The sequence below is a fragment of the Suncus etruscus genome, chromosome 1, assembly GCF_024139225.1.
Source record: "Suncus etruscus isolate mSunEtr1 chromosome 1, mSunEtr1.pri.cur, whole genome shotgun sequence".
Classification (NCBI taxonomy): Eukaryota; Metazoa; Chordata; class Mammalia; order Eulipotyphla; family Soricidae; genus Suncus; species Suncus etruscus.
In genome coordinates, this window is record NC_064848.1 from 86,526,760 (window position 1) to 86,544,717 (window position 17,958).

Sequence of the window (17,958 nt, forward strand, 5' to 3'; positions counted from 1 at the left end):
AAGTATTATTAAGTTAAATAAATTAAGGAAGAATAAATACTGTATAATCATCTATGGAATATAGAAAGACCTGACAAGGGAACAGATAGTAACAAACAATGACAAATATTGCCACTGGCTTGTAAAACATCAACGAATAGTGAATGGAATGATATTGGGGAAAGAAAGACATTGTTAGGTTGCTTTGGGCACATTGCTAGTGGAGTGTCAGTGACTTAGTAAATCAATATAGTAAATATTAACTCTATTGTAACAAATTGAATTATAATGATAAATAATCATGGAGCTTTTTTAAATTTTATAATAATTTTCATTTTGACCATAGTGGATTACAAATCTTTTCCAGTAATATTTTAGGCACATAGTGACATTGAATCAGGGCATTCCCACCACCATTGTTGTCCGCCCTCTACCCTGTTCCCAGCATGCATCCCATGTCCCCCTCCTGTACCCCCCAGACTGCTAGTGTAAGTGGTCCCCTCTGTATCTAGCTTGTTGTAGAATGGCTATCGATTCTGTTGTCGTTGGGTTTGGATTTGGTGTTTAAGTCTGATCATTTTTTATTTCTACTTAATGTTCATACGACTGTTTGGTCTTGGTAACCTCCATTATTTCCCCCTCAATTTGTGAGGAGGAACAAGATGGTTCAAGTTATGTGGTTCTATTTGAAGGAAAGAAAAAAAAATAAAATGGGGCAAAAATCAGACAAGCAAAATATGGGAGGAGTCCTTCTAGAGGCTATAAATATCAATTTAAGAGAAGAAAGGGAAAAAGGAAGAAAAACATAACAATACAAAAAAAATCAAACGAAAACCTAAAAAGCACCACAGCAACAAAGAAAACCACCACACAATAACCACGGTCCTGAAATAAAAACAAAACAAATCACAAAAATCCCCCAAAACAAACAAGCAAAAAATGGAAAAAAACAACAATAACAAAACCAAAAAAATTGATCTGTGCCTTTTTTTTTTGTATTGGCACAATAAATATTGGGGAGATTAGGAAGGGAATTCATGGAGCTTTTTGTTTGCTTATTATAAATACTAGAATTTAAAGTTTGCTTATTAATCCAATGTCACAATTTTTATTTCATCTTCATAAAACATTATGAAATTGTTTTTCCAGTTTATTTTTATGATGAATTTTATATTCAGATGAAATTTTTTGTTATGATTTTAATTAGGATTTTATTGAACTATGTTAATTTGGAAAACTGATATCTGTACACTGGTTAGTCACTAATTTGGTCTTTTGTTGTATACCCAATTTGTGTGGTCTAAAATTTCTTGCTAAAAATATTTGTGAATATTTTAATGTTTATATTAAATGGAAATTTTTTATGTAGAGCTACAGAAACTTTGCCATATAAAAACTATTAATTTTAACCTAGTATATGAAATCATAATATTATTTTATTCTAATAAGTTTGAATGGATTACAAGAGGGTTCATAATTTGTCAAGCTATCTATAAATATTGAAGCTTTTATATTCATAGCCAGTATTATATTTTCTGATCCTATATGTTTATATATTAATAATGATAATCTTTAAGTTATCTCTACCATTTGATTTTTATAAAATAATCTTTTTATATCTCCCAAAGGATCTATTACCTAAGTTGTCATCTATATTTATTTATAAGTCAAGAATGTATTCCTATCTCATTTTAATCTATATTTGTGAAATAATTTTGTAAATTTATTTTTTGTTTTTGTTTTAGATTTACTTAAATAAATTTTTTTTTTGTTTTTTAGGATGTCCAGCTAAAAGTGAAAACCTATTTACTTGGAACTGATTTGTCAATATTCAAGTATGATGATTTCATCTTTGTTTTGGATATAATCAGCAGGTAATATTTAAGCTCTTTTATTCTTTCAGCCATGATAAGGAAATCATAAATCATTGAGTTATCATGTAAACTTCTTCATAGAAATGAAGATAATGCATGTTCATAGTCTAATCTTTGCTCGATATATGTTAAATATTTCTGCCCTTTAAATGTTTGTAAATGCTAACATTTGTGTTTTTTCAATTTCTTTAGCTAAAGTTTATTATTGTTATCTTTGGAAAATGGATTTGGACTTCTTTTTTCTTATTAGAAGGTTGCTAAAATACATGTAAATATTTTTTCCAACTAGGTTGATGCAAGTTGGAGAAGAATTTTGTGGTAGCAAGTCTGAAGTTTTGCAAGAATCTATTAGAAAACAAAGTGTCAATTATTTTAAGACCTATCATAGGTAAGAATTCTACTTAAATTAAAAGACAATGTAAATGATGACACTTTTGTATAATGCTTACTTTGGTAAAATATTAGTTGATTTAAAACAATTTTTTTTAACTTTTTTGAATTTGAAAAGTGTTTGTAACTTTTGGATTTATTAAAAGATTGTTTTAATTAGAAACTAAAACTATTTTCTAAAAAAGGGGGGGGCAGAGAGATAGTATGGAGGTAAGGCGTTTGCCTTGAATGCAGAAGGACGGTGGTCCGAATCCCGGCATTTCATATGGTCCTCCGAGTCTGCCAGGGGTGATTTCTAAGCGTAGAGCCAGGAGGCCAGGAGTAGCCCCTGAGCGCTGCCTGATGTGACCCAAAAACCAAAAACAAAACAAAACAAAACAAAAAAACCCAACCTATTTTTATTGTGCATTATAAATTTGAATATATTTGTTTTGATGCCCACACTGAACTATATTTTGAGTACTAGTAGTACTAGTAGTTTTCCTACAATGGAATAGTAGGGAAATTTTCCTGCTATGAACTAGTAGGGGAATTAAATCAGTTGAGACAATATTTTGAGGGTGCTTAAAAACATTTGTTTTACAAGAGTGAGAAAACTTTAAAACAAGAAAGCATGCTATACCAAGCCTAACAAGATTATATATGTATAAAAATATCTAGCTTTAACAAATCTACTCAAGATAATTTACTACATTGCTTTGCAAAGCATTCTCTACTAATTTTTTAAATAAATCCTTTAATTGAATCACTATGAGATACACAGTTACAAAATTGTTCATGATTGAATTTTAGTCATATAGTTTACAATACCCTTCACCAATGTTCGTTTTTCCAGTGTCTCCAGTTTCCTTTTATAACTTCCCCCTATATTCCCTCCTACCTGCCTCTGTGCAGATATTTTTCTTCTTTCTTGCTTTTTTTTTCTTTTAGTAACTTTGATTCGCAGTATTGTTACTGCAAATATCATGCATATCACTTTTATCTCCTTTCAGCATCAGTGCTCTGTCCAGAGTGATCACTTCCAACTCTCAAAGTCATAAGAGTTCCTTCTCCGACCTAACTGCACTCACTCCCTCACTATTTGTAGTGTGCTTCCAAACATAGACTGGTCCTCATCTCTATTTCTGGATATTATCATACAATCAATTATTTTATATTCCACAGATGAATGCAATCATTCAATATCTATCACTCTCCTTCTGACTCATTTTACTCAGCATAATATTTTCCATATCCATCTATGTATAATCAAATTTCATATCTTCATTTTTTTATATGGTCCCCCTAGGCAGGAGTGAGCTCATAGCCAAGAGTAACCCTTGAGCGTCACTGGATGTGGCCAACAACAAAACAAAAAATAAATAAAAGAGGACACGGGAAATGTAGGCATATACCCCACTTATGGATTGGGAGCATCAGCATTATTAAAATGGCAATACTCCCAAAGTATTGTAGAGGTTTAATGCACTTTCTCTAGGTATATCTATGACATTCTTCAAGGAAGTGGATAAAACACTCTTGAAATTCATTTGGAAGAACTAATGTCCGTGAATTGCTAAAGCAACCCTTAGGAATAAGAAGATGGGTAGCATCACTTTTCCCAACTTTAAATTGTATTGCAAAGCAATAGTCATCAAAACAGCATGGTACTGGAATAAAGAAAGACCCTCAGCTAATTAAATAGACTGAGTATTCATAAAATGAACCCCAAACATACACTCAATTAAGCTTGATAAATGGGCAAGAAATGCAAAATAAAGCAAGAAAAGCCTCTACAGCAAGTGGTGTTGGAACCACTGGTCAGCTACATGCAAAAAAAAAAAACAAACTCAGACCTCTTACACCATGCACTAAGGTCAAATCAAAATGGATTAAAGTCCTTGATATAAAACCTGAAACCATAAGGCATATGTAAGAAAACATCAGCAAAACACTCCATGACATTGAGACTCAAGGCATCTTCAAGGAGGAAATAACCATGCACAAACAAGTAGAAGCAGAGATAAACAAGACTATTAAACAGAAGCTTCTGCACCTCAAAGGAAATAGTGACTAAGCTTCAAAGGCCACCCACAGAATGGGAGAAACTATTCACCCAAAACCCATCTGATAAGGGATTAATATCCAATTTATATATACTAGGTAGTAACAGAATTTCATCAAAAAAAAAAAAGTTCCTGGTAGTGCCTTGAGGACCATATGGTATGACAAAAATTGAACTCAGGTTGACCACTTTCTAGGCAAGCTCCCTACTTGCTGTAGTATTTCTCTGGCCCCAAGATATTAGAAAGAAATTTTGTAATAGGAATATCTCCAGCAATAGTGTGGGCTGTGAACCTCTGCAAGGGAGAGGCTAGGGTGAGGTTGCAAGCCTGATATTATTCAGTCTGGTAATACTGAACAATTCTTCTAACAAGTAGTGAAGACCTAAGAGTAAATCAGGCATGGTCTTTTTGTTTCTTGGGTTAACAAGAAGGACTTTACTTTTTTGGAACTTTTTTTTTGTTTTGTTTTGGTTTTTGGGTCACGGCTGGCAGCGCTCAGGGGTTTCTCCTGGCTCTATGCTCAGAAATCACTCCTGGCAGGTACGGGGGACCATATGGGATGCCGGGATTTGAACCACTGTCCTTCTGCATGAAAGGCAAATGCCTTACCTCCATGCTATCTCTCAGGCCCTGGAACTTCTTATATATATAATATGATGCTTACTGAGGAAATATGACAGCTTACTGAGGAAAGACAGTAATGTTAAAGAAAGAAGATAACAGTAAGCTAAAGAGAGAGCACAGCAGGTAAGGCATTTGCCTTGCATGTATTCAACCTAAGTTCAACTTCTGGAGCAACATATAGTTCCCATAAGCACTGCCAGGAGTGATCCCTGAGCATAGAGCCAGGAATAAAAATAAACAGTAAAAGAAAAAGGAAGACAGAAGATAAGAATATGGCATAAATAGGTGTGCCATTGTAAATATGTCAATGATGTGCTTGCTAATTTAACTCATAAAATTCTGGCCAGAAAAAGGTGTTGAGCTAAATATATTTGGAAATAATTATGTTTCTGTTGTATTTTGGCATTGATAGATGACTGGTTAAGGACATTTCAAAGATATGAGACTGGTAAATAGCTTTTAGTTTACTTCCTTAATGGAAATATTTCTTGTGTGCTCATTATTACAACATCACCAATATATTTTAATATAAAGGTGATATGAAATTAATAAGTTACTTTGTTGCTCCGAATGTGCTTTCAGAGCTCATGATGACCTTGATGATAATCCTAGCATTGATTGTATTTTCTTATATTTTTGATTCTGTGTAACATTAATTTTCTTCTTGCCTTTTTTTTTTTTAATTTTTAGAACACGGCTTGATGAATTGAGAATGTTCCTCGAGAATGAGACTTGGGAACTTTGTCCTGTGAAATCAAATTTCAGTATCTTGCAGCTTCATGTAAGTGTGTCTTAAGAATAAATACTTTGTTTAATTTATTCACTCTCAAAAACAAGGATAAGTGACAACTTATTCTTATAGAGTAATTAAAAATAATGACTTTTTATTATGAAATTCAAAATCTTTCACCTTTTATGATTGCTTTCTGTCAGGAAAACTTTTTGCCTAAAAAGGAATCACAATTAAAATAATACATTTTATTTTATTTTAGAGGAGATCCTTTGGTTTATTTGCTTTATTAAGCAATACTTAGTATTTGAAAAAATTAATCAATTGTATTTTCATGAATTTTTAATGAAATTGCTTTTATTTTTAAATGCTTATCATTTCTTAAAATGACTAAGTTTTTAATTAATACTGTGAACTATCAGTTTGCCTATAATAAGAAAATGCCTCTGAACTAATAGTGTTGCTTATAAAAAGTGCTCTGTACTTTTTTTGGGTATTTATAAAAAATACCCTGAACTATTTTTTATTAGTTGATTTTTTTGAATTCTTACACATTAGGAAATAATCCTATTGAAGAAGCAGTAATGCAAGCAAATATCTGTAATTGATTTTTCCCTTGGTTTAATACACTATAGCTCATTATTATTTTGTATTATATTATTTTCTAGAAATACCATGTCAAAATGCAATACTTAAACTTAGATCCCTATTGAGTAGTCTAATAGTCTTTAATTTTGCCTTTGGGCAGAATAGCTTGCTAGAAGCAGTAATCTTACTTTTAGGAAGTATAAGGAATACATAATTAAAATTATATTTTAAAGACAAAATTATTATCTAGTAGGAAAATAAAGAATTTTACTGGCTATAACATCCAAACAATAATTATTATAAGTTAAAAATAATAAGTGAAGTTAGGAATTGAATTTTAACAAGTCATTAATGTTAGTCATACTAACATTTAAAACCCAACCATTTTTCAACACAATATTATTTTCAAAGTATGAAATTTTCAATGATAGTTGTATAATGATAACATATATACATATATATGTATATATATTATAAACAAAGCCCTATATTTTTCTTCCAAGACTAAAGAGATAGGAGAAACCAAGTGTTATTTATTTGCTCTATTACCTAATGGCTCAAAAAAAATCCAGTAACAAAAACACTATTTATAATTTACTTTCAAAACTTAAAACATCATTCTACCAGGACTTTTGCTGTTATGTTAACATCTTTAGAAGATAACACTGAAATTTTTTAAGTTACTTAAAGAATCATTTTCCATGACTGAGTTGTCTTTTGAAAAACCTTTTAGTGTATCCAAGTTTTTGCTCACAAACAACTTGAAAACTGAGGATAGTTATTTTAAAAAGTACATTTTTATTAATGAAATATGTTTCTATTCTTTTATAATTTTTGTAACATCTAGGAATTTAAATTCATGGAACAGTCTCGTTCTCCATCAGTTTCACCTAGTAAGCAGTCAGCCTCATCTTCCTCAAAAACAGTTACATTGTTTGAGCAATACTGTAGTGGGGGAAATCCATTTGAAATACAGGCCAACCATAAAGATGAAGAAACGGAAGATGTCCTGGCTTCTAATGGGGTATGTTGTATTCTAAAAATAGCTGTAGTGTATAAAAGAGATTTTCCCTTCTGTTCTTTTCTTTGTGGGCGTATGGGCATACCTTGTGGTGACTGGGGCTTGCTCCTGACACTACACTCAGAAATCACTCCTGGTGGGCTTGGAGACCATATACAATGCTGGAGAACCTTGGCCATGTGCAAGGCAAGTACCTAGCCTCTGTACTATCTCTTCAGCCTCTAAATGAGATTTTTATATTGGAAAAGTATTCTACTTTTTAAGCAAGGTAATTGGTTAGATTTATTTGACCATTCACTATCCTCCTTCTTACCTTTATTCATTCCTGTACTATTAGATGGAGGGATAATGACTTTACAATGATTCTCATTTTTTTGAATGATAAATTTTGTTTTTATGTTCAATTTATGTTCTTACTATGTTATTAATCAAATAGTATGGCATTGTTGTTTAGGTATGTTTATTTACTTTATTTATTAGATAAATGTATCATTTGTGTTTTTTTTCTCAGCTCCACCATTTGGTAACAAAGAAGTTACTTTATTTCCATGTCCCATTATATATCTTAGAGAATAATGTCTTATTTACCTGGCAGAGAGTTTTTTAGGATTGAAGATTATGTTATTTTAATTTTATTTTGAAGACATTATAGAGATAGTAGAGTTAGAAGAATGACTTAAGTCGGATGATGAAAACCACTTTTATTATTTGTGTGACCCTTGATAAAATATTTCAATCTTGTCACCTTCAGTTTCTCTATATTTGTAATGAAGGGAAATCTTGTGTTACAGTTATGTACCATCTGTTTTCACTGTATTCTTTTGATTTTGAATATTACTTAAATCTTTATAATTTCCAATATGACTTTAATTTTAGATTTGGTGGAAGTGGAGTCTATCTTATATAGATTTGACAGAAATCTGTTGAACTTATTTCTGTATTTTAGTTTTGACTTTTATTTTGGTTTGTGTTGATATATTTTTTAATCTTTTTAAAAAGTATACATGTTTTATCATGAAGTAGAAATTATTCATAGTGAGCTATATTTAAAATTATGACTTTAATGATTATTTGTGATGTCTTGCTTTTATGAAATAGGTAAATTTTCTCAAAGTTACCCATAGTGGCTATCAGTTTATTGGAGGCAGGTAGAAAGCAGTACTAAGTGTGTAACTGGGAGACACTTTCCTTAATGAAGATAGATTCCAGTAGTATGGCCAGTAATTATTTTTCTGAAAGGAGCAAGTAGGCCAAATAAGTTCTGGAACCTCTGAAATAGATTAAACTCAGAGGAATTGAAAGGCTTCTCATTGTGTGTGTGTGTGTGCGTGTGTGCGTGCGTGTGTGTGTGTGTGCGTGCGTGTGTGTGTGCGTGTGTGTGTGTGTGTGTGTGCGTGCGTGCGTGCGTGCATGTGCATGTTGCCATGTATTTGTCCCAAAGCATGTACTTACCATTAAGCCATATTTCTGGCTCTGGTATCCTAGTTTTAAAAAAATATATTATACTTCTATACAGTGTTTTTGATAGTTTACTTCTTATAGAGTGTTTAGTTCTCATTACTTGTGGTAACTATGTTTTATTAATTTACCACTAACGCTGAATTAGCAAATGCTGAATCAGTAACCCTGGGAAAAATGTCAGCTTCAGTTTCTGTGAGTCTTTACTGGCTGCATTTTTTTCAGCTGATCAGTGCCAAAACTTCTTTTTATGTATGGTTATGGTTAAAGACTTTAGTAGAAGTGGTGTTGAATCCTTAACATCTAACACATAGTCAAAAACAATGTTAACTCCTGCCTGAATGTACTTACGTAATACATGTACTCAAGTACATTACATCTTGTGCTTAGGAACACCAGACAGCATGTTATTACTGTGCTTAGGAATTATTCTATGGTATAAAATCACAAGGAAAATAAAAAACACATACAATTTAAATATGATTCTAATTAGACCATGAAAAAGATGCTTTTTAGAATAAAGAGCTAAAACAGAATTTAGAGGATATTATTCTCAGCTGGTATGTGTTTGCTAGTGTCTCAGAAGTTTTGTCATTCTGCATATGTTCATGAAGAATGAAATACGAAGTTCTTTGTTACCACCAAAGGGGCCAGAACAATTGTACAGCAGGTAGGATGCTTGCCTTGCATATGGCTCCCTTGGTTTGATCCTCAGCATCCCATTTGTCCCGAGTACTTCCAGGTATGGCCCACTTAAAACAAACAAACAAACAAACAAGCAAACAAAAAACTAACAATTAAAAACTTTGGGTAGAACAGCAGGACAAAATGTCAATAGAATGGAATCATGCTGTTTTCAAATTTGATCAACCTATGATCAATCATTGAGATACAATATTCATCCTGAGAGTCATATCAGAATAAGGCCTGTGCCATAAATACTTTAAACTTTGAGAAAATAGTTATTAAATTAGGAGACTTCTTATGCTGCCATAATTATCTCTTCAGTAAATAAGGAGGTTGAAACACCCTGGCAGAATTTTTTGGAGAAATCACTGTAAGTTTTAAAACAATACTTGACAAATGTTCTGTTGTCATGTTAATTATATTAATTTATGCTGTTAGTTATTATGATAATACCACTTCTTTTACTATGCATATATAGGTGATGGCAATGTTAGGAAAGTCCCTTCATCTTAAGAGTACATCACTGTTTTGTCCTTGCTCTCCCCAATACTTACTGTGCCTATACAAAAAAAAAAATGGTGGGGTAACACCAAGCCCTGCCACTGCACCACTTTTTCTGGTTTTGTTTTGCTTTATTTTTTGGTTTGTTTTTTGATATTATCTCACTTCTCTTTTTTCTTCCACTTTTTTCTTTCTTTTTCACTTTTGTGGATATTATTCGGTGATTTTTTCCTTTCTATTTTAGGTTGATACCAAGTTTTTTCTTCTCTTTCCCTTAACCTTTTTATCTCCAACAGAATAGCATAACTTGAATCATTCAGCCTCATAAATTGAGGGGGGAAAAGAATGATACCAGGACCAGTCATATGAACACCTAGTGTAAATAAAAAATGACCAGACTGGAACACCAAACAGAATAGATACCCATCCTATAACAAGCTGTAAGGTGAAGACCAGTTACACTAGGATTCTGGGGGGTAAAGAAGGGATATGTGGGAGACAAGCTGGGAACAGGAGTGGAGGGAGGACAACATTGGTGGAGGGAAAGCCCTTCATTCATTGTCACTATGTACTGTAAATAATTCTGTGTAATGAACTTCAGTCACAATAAAAAAAATACGCAGGTGCACAGCCTAATTTCCCACATTACACTGGGATTTAAATAACACCATAAAAAACTAGAATATTAATATGTCTATTGTGCTTATTAAAGTGGAAAGCTAGGGAAGTAGCTCAGCAGTAGATCACTTGCATTGCAGGTGAAGCTGAGTTTGATCCTTAGCATATAGATTTCCAGAACTGGATACTCAAGTCTCTGTAGTGAATTAACTTGTTGGACATAAGTATGATGATGTTCCTGGAGAGAAAGAGATGTTTTTAGTCAGCTGTACTCTTCTTCCATTTTCTAAGGCTTAGCAAGGTATATATTTTTTTGTATACTTGAGTGTATTTTTTAAATATGAAATTTAATTTTTAAGCATAAATTTTGATAGCTCTAATATTTTGTATTTCTTTTATACTTAAGATAGGATGATGAAGAAAATTTTAGGGTTTGTTTTTGGATTTTTGAGATAACACCTACTAACTTTTAGGGGTTACATTCAGGATGTTTGGTGAAATGTTGAGCTGCTGAGAATCAAACCTGGGCCCCTCACATGCAAAGCATGCATACCGGCCTTTTGAGCTAGCTTTCTGGCCCAAGAATAATGACTCTTTATGTTCTATAAGCTACCTCTTGGGAAATTAGAGATTTTTATTACTTGTAATACCTTCCAGAAACTTTATTCTTTATGTCCATTGCTAAACATACCTTATTTTTTTCAGTATGAATCTGATGAACAAGAGAAAAGTGCCTATCAGGAATACGACAGTGACAGTGATGTTCCTGAGGAACTGAAACGAGATTATGTGGATGAACAGACAGGAGATGCTCCTGTGAAAAGGTAATTGCTTTTAGATAGTATGGCATTTTCAGTTTATGTTGCACAGTTTAAGATTCCCTTGAAAAGTTAAAGAAGAAACAAAATTTGGGTCTGGAGAATAGCTCCAAGTAGTTGAGCACATGATTTTTACATGTGCAAGGTCCTGAGTTCAGTCCGCAGCACTGCATGTGCCCAGCATCTCTGTGTAGTCCTGTTGATCCCTGCACATTATTGTATAGGTCAGAATTTAAATATAAAATGTAAAGATCGGGGCCGGGAAGGTGGCGCTAGAGGTAAAGTGTCTGCCTTGCAAGCGCTAGCATAGGACGGACCGCGGTTCGATCCCCCGGTGTCCCATATGGTTCCCCCAAGCCAGGGATGATTTCTGAGTGCATAGCCAGGAGTAACCCCTGAGCGTCAAACGGGTGTGGCCCAAAAACCAAAAACCAAAAAAAAATAAATAAATAAATAAATAAATAAATAAAATGTAAAGATCTAATTCCAAAAAGGGAAACATTAAAAATGTGTGTTCATTATAACACCACGTGACTAAAGTTAATATGTTCTTTTAAAATGATTCTGGAGAGTATCATGCTGCATGACATTAGTCAAAGGGAGAGGGGGACAGTACAGAATGATCTCTCTCACATAGGGGATATGAAAGAACTATATGGGAGAACTAAATTTCCAAAGGCAACAGAAACTGAGAACTGATATTTAGTAGGACACATCTCACTGCAGGGTGGATGGGGCCACAAGGATGGATGAGAAAACTCACTGGTATTGTGGTAGAGAAATTGTCACTATTGAGGATGTGGCATTGCAATGTTTCATGTGTGAAACCTGCCATTATCAATATTGTAAATCATGATGCCTAAAAGAAAAGTTAAAAAAAGTAATGGGACCGGGGCCTGCGCTAGCCTAGGACGGACCGCGGTTCGATTCCCCAGCATCCCATATGGTCCCCCAAGCCAGGATCGACTTCTGAGCGCATAGCCAGGAGTAACCCCTGAGCGTCACTGGGTGGGCCCAAAAAACAAAAACAAACAAAAAAAATAAAAATGATTTTCTAAAAGTTTAACATGAAGCTTTTATATATCAAGCATAATTAAAGAATATTCATTTGCAGGTAGTGGGTTCTTTTTGTTTGTTTTGTTTTTGTTTGTTTTGGGGTCACACAGTGATGCTCGGGGTTTCTCCTGGCTATGTGCTCAGAAATCGCTCCTGGCTTGGGGGACCATTTGGGACCGCAGGGATCGAAGTGAGGTCTGTACTGGGTCAGCTGCATGTAGGACAGATACCCTACTGCTGTGCTGTCACTCCGGTTCCTGAAGATAGTGGTTTTTGCAGAAAACTTTCAATTTTAAAAATTAGTAAATTTTAAATCTAGTGGAAAAAAATTATTTTTGGTTTTTGGGTCACATTCGGCGGCACTCAGAGGTTACTCCAATTCTGTGCTCAGAAATCGCTCCTGGCAGGCTTGGGGGATCATATGGGATGCCGGGATTCTAACCAGCATCTGCCCCAGGTTGGCTTTATGCAAGGCAAATGCCCTACCGCTGTGCTATTTTTATGGCCCCTAAATCTAGTGAAATTTTAAAGTTTCTATGTCATTAATAGTCACTAATTCAACCTTCTGTTAAGATTTCTTGTGAGAGATAAGGGGTTAAGGCACTGCCTTTTCAGGCAGCCTTCGTCTGTTCTATCTTCGGCACTGAATATGGTATGGTACCCCATGTACCTTAAGGAATGATCCTTAAGCACAGAGGGAGAAGTAAGTCTTTTTTTTTTTTTTAATTTTTTTTTTATTTAAACACCTTGATTACATACATGATTGTGTTTGGGTTTCAGTCATAAAAGGAACACCACCCATCACCAGTGCAACATTCCCATCACCCAAGTCTAAAATCTCCCTCCTCCCCCCCCCAACCCCCGCCTGTACCCTAAACAGGCTCTACATTTCCCTCATACATTCTCAATATTAGGACAGTTCAAAATGTAGTTATTTCTCTAACTAAACTCATCACTCTTTGTGGTGAGCTTCCTGAGGTGAGCTGGAACTTCCAGCTCTTTTCTCTTTTGTGTCTGAAAATTATTATTACAAGGGTGTCTTTCATTTTTCTTAAAACCCATAGATGAGTGAGACCATTCTGCGTTTTTCTCTCTCTCTCTGACTTATTTCACTCAGCATAATAGATTCCATGTACATCCATGTATAGGAAAATTTCATGACTTCATCTCTCCTGACAGCTGCATAATATTCCATTGTGTATATGTACCACAGTTTCTTTAGCCATTCGTCTGTTGAAGGGCATCTTGGTTGTTTCCAGAGTCTTGCTATGGTAAATAGAGCTGCAATGAATATAGGTGTAAGGAAGGGGTTTTTGTATTGTATTTTTGTGTTCCTAGGGTATATTACTAAAAGTGGTATAGCTGGATCGTATGGGAGCTCGATTTCCAGTTTTTGGAGGAATCTCCATATCGCTTTCCATAAAGGTTGAACTAGACAGCATTCCCACCAGCAGTGGATAAGAGTTCCTTTCTCTCCACATCCCCGCCAACACTGTTTATTCTCATTCTTTGTGATGTGTGCCATTCTCTGGGGTGTGAGGTGGTATCTCATCGTTGTTTTGATTTGCATCTCCCTGATGATTAGTGATGTGGAACATTTTTTCATGTGTCTTTTGGCCATGCGTATTTCTTCTTTGTCAAAGTGTCTGTTCATTTCTTCTCCCCATTTTTTGATGGGGTTAGATGTTTTTTTCTTGTAAAGTTCTGTCAGTGCCTTGTATATTTTGGAGATTAGCCCCTTATCTGATGGGTATTGGGTGAATAGTTTCTCCCACTCAGTGGGTGGCTCTTGTATCCTGGGCACTATTTCCTTTGAGGTGCAGAAGCTTCTCAACTTAATATATTCCCATCTGTTAATCTCTGTTTTCACTTGCTTGGAGAGTGCAGTTTCCTCCTTGAAGATGCCTGTAATGTCCTGGAGTGTTTTGCCTATGTGCTGTTCTATATATCTTATGGTTTTGGGGCTGATATCGAGGTCTTTAATCCATTTGGATTTTACCTTTGTACATGATGTTAGCTGGGGGTCTAAGTTTAATTTTTTGCAAGTGGCTATCCAATTGTGCCAACACCACTTGTTGAAGAGGCTTTCCCTGCTCCATTTAGGATTTCCTGCTCCTTTATCAAAAATTAGATGGTTGTATCTCTGGGGAACATTTTCTGAGTATTCAAGCCTATTCCACTGATCTGAGGACCTATCCTTATTCCAATACCATGCTGTTTTGATAATTGTTGCTTTGTAGTACAGTTTAAAGTTGGGAAAAGTAATTCCTCCCATATTCTTTTTCCCAATGATTGCTTTAGCTATTCGAGGGTGTTTATTGTTCCAAATGAATTTCAAAAGTGTCTGATCCACTTCTTTGAAGAATGTCATGGGTATCTTTAGAGGGATGGCATTAAATCTGTATAATGCCTTGGGGAGTATTGACATTTTGATGATGTTAATCCTGCCAATCCATGAGCAGGGTATGTGTTTCCATTTCCGTGTGTCCTCTCTTATTTCTTGGAGCAGAGTTTTATAGTTTTCTTTGTATAGGTCCTTCACATATTTAGTCAAGTTGATTCCAAGATATTTGAGTTTGTGTGGTACTATTGTGAATGGGGTTGTTTTCTTAATGTCCATTTCATCCTTATTACTATTGGTATATAGAAAGGCCATTGATTTTTGTGTGTTAATTTTGTAGCCTGCCACCTTGCTATATGAGTCTATTGTTTCTAGAAGCTTTTTGATAGAGTCTTTAGGGTTTTCTAAGTAGAGTATCATGTCATCTGCAAACAGTGAGAGCTTGACTTCTTCCTTTCCTATCTGGATTCCCTTGATATCCTTTTCTTGCCTAATCGCTATAGCAAGTACTTCCAGTGCTATGTTGAATAGGAGTGGTGAGAGAGGACAGCCTTGTCTTGTGCCAGAATTTAGAGGGAAGGCTTTCAGTTTTTCTCCATTGAGGATAATATTTGCCACTGGCTTGTGGTAGATGGCCTTCACTATATTGAGAAAGGTTCCCTCCATTCCCATCTTGCTGAGAGTTTTGATCAAGAATGGGTGTTGGACCTTATCAAATGCTTTCTCTGCATCTATTGATATGATCATGTGGTTTTTATTTTTCTTGTTATTGATGTTGTGTATTATGTTGATAGATTTACGGATGTTAAACCAGCCTTGCATTCCTGGGATGAAACCTACTTGATCGTAGTGGATGATCTTCTTAACGAGGCATTGAATCCTATTTGCCAGGATTTTGTTGAGGATCTTTGCATCTGCATTCATCAGTGATATTGGTCTGTAATTTTCTTTTTTGGTAGCGTCTCTGTCTGGTTTAGGTATCAAGGTGATGTTGGCTTCATAAAAGCTATTTGGAAGTGTTTCTGTTTGTTCAATTTCATGAAAGAGTCTTGCCAAGATTGGCAGTAGTTCCTCTTGGAAAGTTTGATAGAATTCATTAGTGAATCCATCTGGACCTGGGCTTTTGTTTTTCGGCAGACATTTGATTACTGTTTTAATTTCATCAATGGTGATGGGGGTGTTTAGATATGCTACATCCTCTTCCTTCAACCGTGGAAGATTATAAGAGTCCAAGAATTTATCCATTTCTTCCAGGTTCTCATTTTTAGTGGCGTAGAGTTTTTCAAAGTAGTTTCTGATTACCCTTTGAATCTCTGTCATATCAGTAGTGATCTCTCCTTTTTCATTCCTGATACGAGTTATCAAGTTTCTCTCTCTCTCTTTCTTTGTTAGGTTTGCCAGTGGTCTATCAATCTTGTTTATTTTTTCAAAGAACCAACTTCTGCTTTCGTTGATCTTTCGGATTGTTTTTTGGGTTTCCACTTCGTTGATTTCTGCTCTCAGCTTTGTTATTTCCTTCTGTCTTCCTATTCTTGGGTCCTTTTGTTGAGCATTTTCTAGTTCTATTAGCTGTGTCATTAAGCTACTCAGGTAAGCTCCTTCTTCCTTCCTGATGTGTGCTTGCAAAGCTATAAATTTTCCTCTCAGTACTGCTTTTGCTGTGTCCCATAAGTTCTGAGAGTTTGTGTCTTTATTGTCATTTGTTTCCAGGAACCTTTTTATTTCCTCCTTGATTTCATCTCGGACCCACTGGTTATTGAGCATGAGGCTGTTTAACTTTCAGGTGTTAAAGTGTTTCTTCTGAGTCCCTTTGGAGTTCACAAATAATTTCAGAGCCTTGTGGTCAGCGAAGGTAGTCTGCAAAATTTCTATCCTCTTGATCTTATGGAGGTATGTTTTATGTGCCAGCATGTAGTCTATCCTGGAGAATGTCCCATGTACATTGGAGAAGAATGTGTATCCAGGTTTCTGGGGATGGAGTGTCCTATATATATCCACTAGGCCTCTTTCTTCCATTTCTCTCCTCAGGTCTAGTATATTCTTGTTGGGTTTCAGTCTGGTTGACCTGTCCAGTGTTGACAAAGCCGTGTTAAGGTCCCCCACAATTATTGTGTTGTTGTTGATATTATTTTTCAGATTTGTCAACAGTTGTATTAAATATTTTGCTGGCCCCTCATTCGGTGCATATATGTTTAGGAGAGTGAATTCTTCCTGCTCTACGTACCCCTTGATTAATATAAAATGTCCGTCTTTGTCCCTTACAACCTTCCTGAGTATAAAGTTTGCATTATCTGATATTAGTATGGCCACTCCAGCTTTTTTATGGGTGTTGTTTGCTTGGATAACTTTTCTCCAGCCTTTTATTTTGAGTCTATGTTTGTTCTGACTATTCAGGTGCGTTTCTTGTAGGCAGCAGAAGGTTGGATTGAGTTTTTTGATCCATTTAGCCACTCTGTGTCTCTTAACTGGTGCATTTAGTCCATTGACGTTGAGAGAAATAATTGTCCTGGGATTTAATGCCATCTTTATATCGAAGTTTGGTGTGTCTTTTGGGTAGTCTTGTCTTAGATTAGGTCTTTCAGTTTTTCTCTTAAGACTGGTTTTGTGTCTGTGAAGTTTCTGAGCTGTTTTTTGTCTGTGAAACCATGTATTCTTCCATCAAACCGGAAAGTGAGTTTTGCTGGGTATAGTATTCTGGGTGAAGCATTCATTTCATTCAGTCTTGTCACAATATCCCACCACTGCTTTCTGGCATTGAGTGTTTCTGGTGACAGGTCTGCTGTAAATCTCAGGGAAGCTTGCTTGAACATGATTTCCCCTTTTGATCTTGCTGTTTTCAGAATTCTGTCTCTATCTGTGGGATTTGTCATTGTGACTAGGATGTGTCTTGGGGTGGTTTTTCTGGGGTCTCTTTTGGTTGGTACTCTTCGGGCATGCAGGATTTGATCACATATATTCTTTAGCTCTGGAAGTTTCTCTTTAATGATGTTCTTGACCATTGATTCTTCCTGGAAATTTTCTTCCTGGGTCTCTGGGACTCCAATGATTCTTAAGTTGTTTCTGTTGATCTTATCATAGACTTCTATTTTCGTCTGTTCCCATTCTTTGACTAATTTTTCCATTGTCTGCTCATTTGCTTTAAGTTTTTTGTCCAATCTCTCCTGCTGTATGGAATTGTTATGTATCTCATCTTCCACAGCACCAAGTCTGTTCTCAGCTTCTGATACC

At 35.1% G+C, this 17,958-nt stretch overlaps 1 protein-coding gene across 1 annotated transcript in view; it reads left to right on the forward strand.

Annotated features, from left to right (window-relative positions):
- Positions 1-17,958, forward strand: part of VPS50 (VPS50 subunit of EARP/GARPII complex) — a 127,310-nt gene that overhangs the window by 76,188 nt on the left and 33,164 nt on the right. Inside the window, exons 15-19 of the mRNA XM_049785209.1 lie at positions 1,759-1,853; positions 2,143-2,241; positions 5,603-5,693; positions 7,078-7,254; positions 11,221-11,339. Of these exons, the coding sequence (XP_049641166.1) occupies positions 1,759-1,853; positions 2,143-2,241; positions 5,603-5,693; positions 7,078-7,254; positions 11,221-11,339 (581 nt within the window). The remainder of the gene's footprint in view (positions 1-1,758; positions 1,854-2,142; positions 2,242-5,602; positions 5,694-7,077; positions 7,255-11,220; positions 11,340-17,958) is intronic.